The following is a 1,601-nucleotide window of genomic DNA, read 5'->3' as shown; positions in this document are numbered from 1 at the left end:
GGCGGCGCCTCCGGGTGCCGCTGTTGGCCGCCGCCGAGCGGCGCTGGAGCCGCCGCCGCCGCCGCCTCTGCGTCCTGCCCCCGCAGGCTGCTCGCTCGGCCGGGCAGTGCGGGCCAGAGCGGCAGCGGCACGGGCAGCAGAGGCGAGAGGCGGCGCGGCGCGGGCAGCAGAGGCGTCCGAGCCGGAGGCGGCGGCGGCGGGCTGGGTGCGCTTTGTCGGGCGCTGCGCTGGCTGCGCAGAGCGGCTGCAAGGGAGGCAGGGCAGCGGCAGGAGCCGTGCGAGCTCGGAGAGCGAGCGCTGTGGGCAATGTTGGGCGGGCGGAGGCAGAGCGGCGGTCCGGGCGGCGGGCGAGCGCTGGTGCTGGGCGCTGTGCTGCTGTGGCTGTGCTGGCGGGCGGCGGCGGAGCGGCTCCGCTACTCCATGGCCGAGGAGCTGCCCAGAGGCTCGCTGGTGGGGCCGCTGGCCCGGGACCTGGGGCTCAGCGCCGACGAGCTGCCGGCGCGCAAGCTGCGGCTCAGCGAGGAGAAGCAATACTTCACGGTGAGCGAGACAAACGGGAACCTGTACGTGAGCGAGAGGCTGGACCGGGAGGAGCTGTGCGGCGAGTCGTTGTCCTGCTCGGTCAGCTTCGAGGCGCTGGTGCACAACCCGCTCAACGTTTTCCATGTCGAGGTGGACATTCAGGACATAAATGACAACTCCCCGTCCTTCGGTAAGACTGTTCTGGACCTCGAGATTGGTGAATGGACGCTTCCCGGTGCTCGTTTTCCGCTGGAGGTGGCCCGAGATGCAGACATGGGAAGTAACTCGCTGCTGACTTACGAGCTCAGCAGCAACCCCTCCTTCAGTCTGGCCACGAGGGAGAGCCCTGACGGAAGTCAGCAGCCGGAATTAGTGCTGGAGAGAGCGTTGGACCGGGAGAAACAGAGCTCCTTTGAGCTGGTGTTGACAGCGATGGATGGGGGGGACCCCGTGAGGTCCGGGACTGTTCAGATTCGCGTCAACGTGACGGACGCGAACGACAATCCACCCGTGTTCAGTAAAAAAGTGTACGAGGCGCGAGTAGCGGAGAATCTGCCGGCGGGGTCGCTGGTGCTGCGGGTGCGGGCCACGGATGCAGACGCGGGGTCCAATGGGCGGGTCTCCTATTCTTTCGCCAACGTCCCGGATGGGATCCGTGAGTTGTTTGCTGTCGACAGCGAGAGCGGTGAGATCACGACAGTGGTTCCCCTTGATTTCGAGGAGAAGAGTAAATACAGCTTCAGCTTGGGGGCGAGGGACGGCGGCGGGTTGACCGATAATTGCAAGGTACAAATAGACATCACAGACGAGAACGACAATGCCCCCAAGATCACAATCCTGTCGCTGTCGAGCCCAGTGTCGGAAGATGCGGCAGTCGGCACCGTGGTGGCCCTGCTGAAAGTGCGGGACCGGGACTCTGGCGAGAACGGTGAGGTGTCGTGCGAGCTGTCGGGAGAGGCGCCGCTGTCGATCGTGGCGTCGTCGGGCGGCTCGTACAAGGTGGTGACGGCGAGCGCGCTGGACCGCGAGCAGGCGTCCGAGCACCGCGTGACGGTGGTGGCCCGGGACCGGGGCAGCCC

General features: G+C 66.9%; 1 protein-coding gene across 1 annotated transcript; it reads left to right on the top strand.

The window, feature by feature from the left end:
- Window positions 1-306: 306 nt before the first annotated feature.
- LOC113961918 (protocadherin gamma-B5-like) lies at window positions 307-1,596 on the top strand (the record flags this gene model as incomplete). The annotated part of the gene is made up of 1 exon (XM_027672621.1): window positions 307-1,596. A coding segment is annotated over exon 1 (1,290 nt), but the record flags the coding sequence as incomplete, so codon positions are not given.
- Window positions 1,597-1,601: the final 5 nt, after the last annotated feature.

This window comes from Neopelma chrysocephalum, unplaced genomic scaffold (assembly GCF_003984885.1).
Source record: "Neopelma chrysocephalum unplaced genomic scaffold, ASM398488v2 Primary Assembly neopelma1_97483, whole genome shotgun sequence".
In the NCBI taxonomy this organism is placed as follows: domain Eukaryota; kingdom Metazoa; phylum Chordata; class Aves; order Passeriformes; family Pipridae; genus Neopelma; species Neopelma chrysocephalum.
Note: the sequence above shows the minus strand (reverse complement) of the source record. Positions and strands in the feature narration are given on the sequence as shown.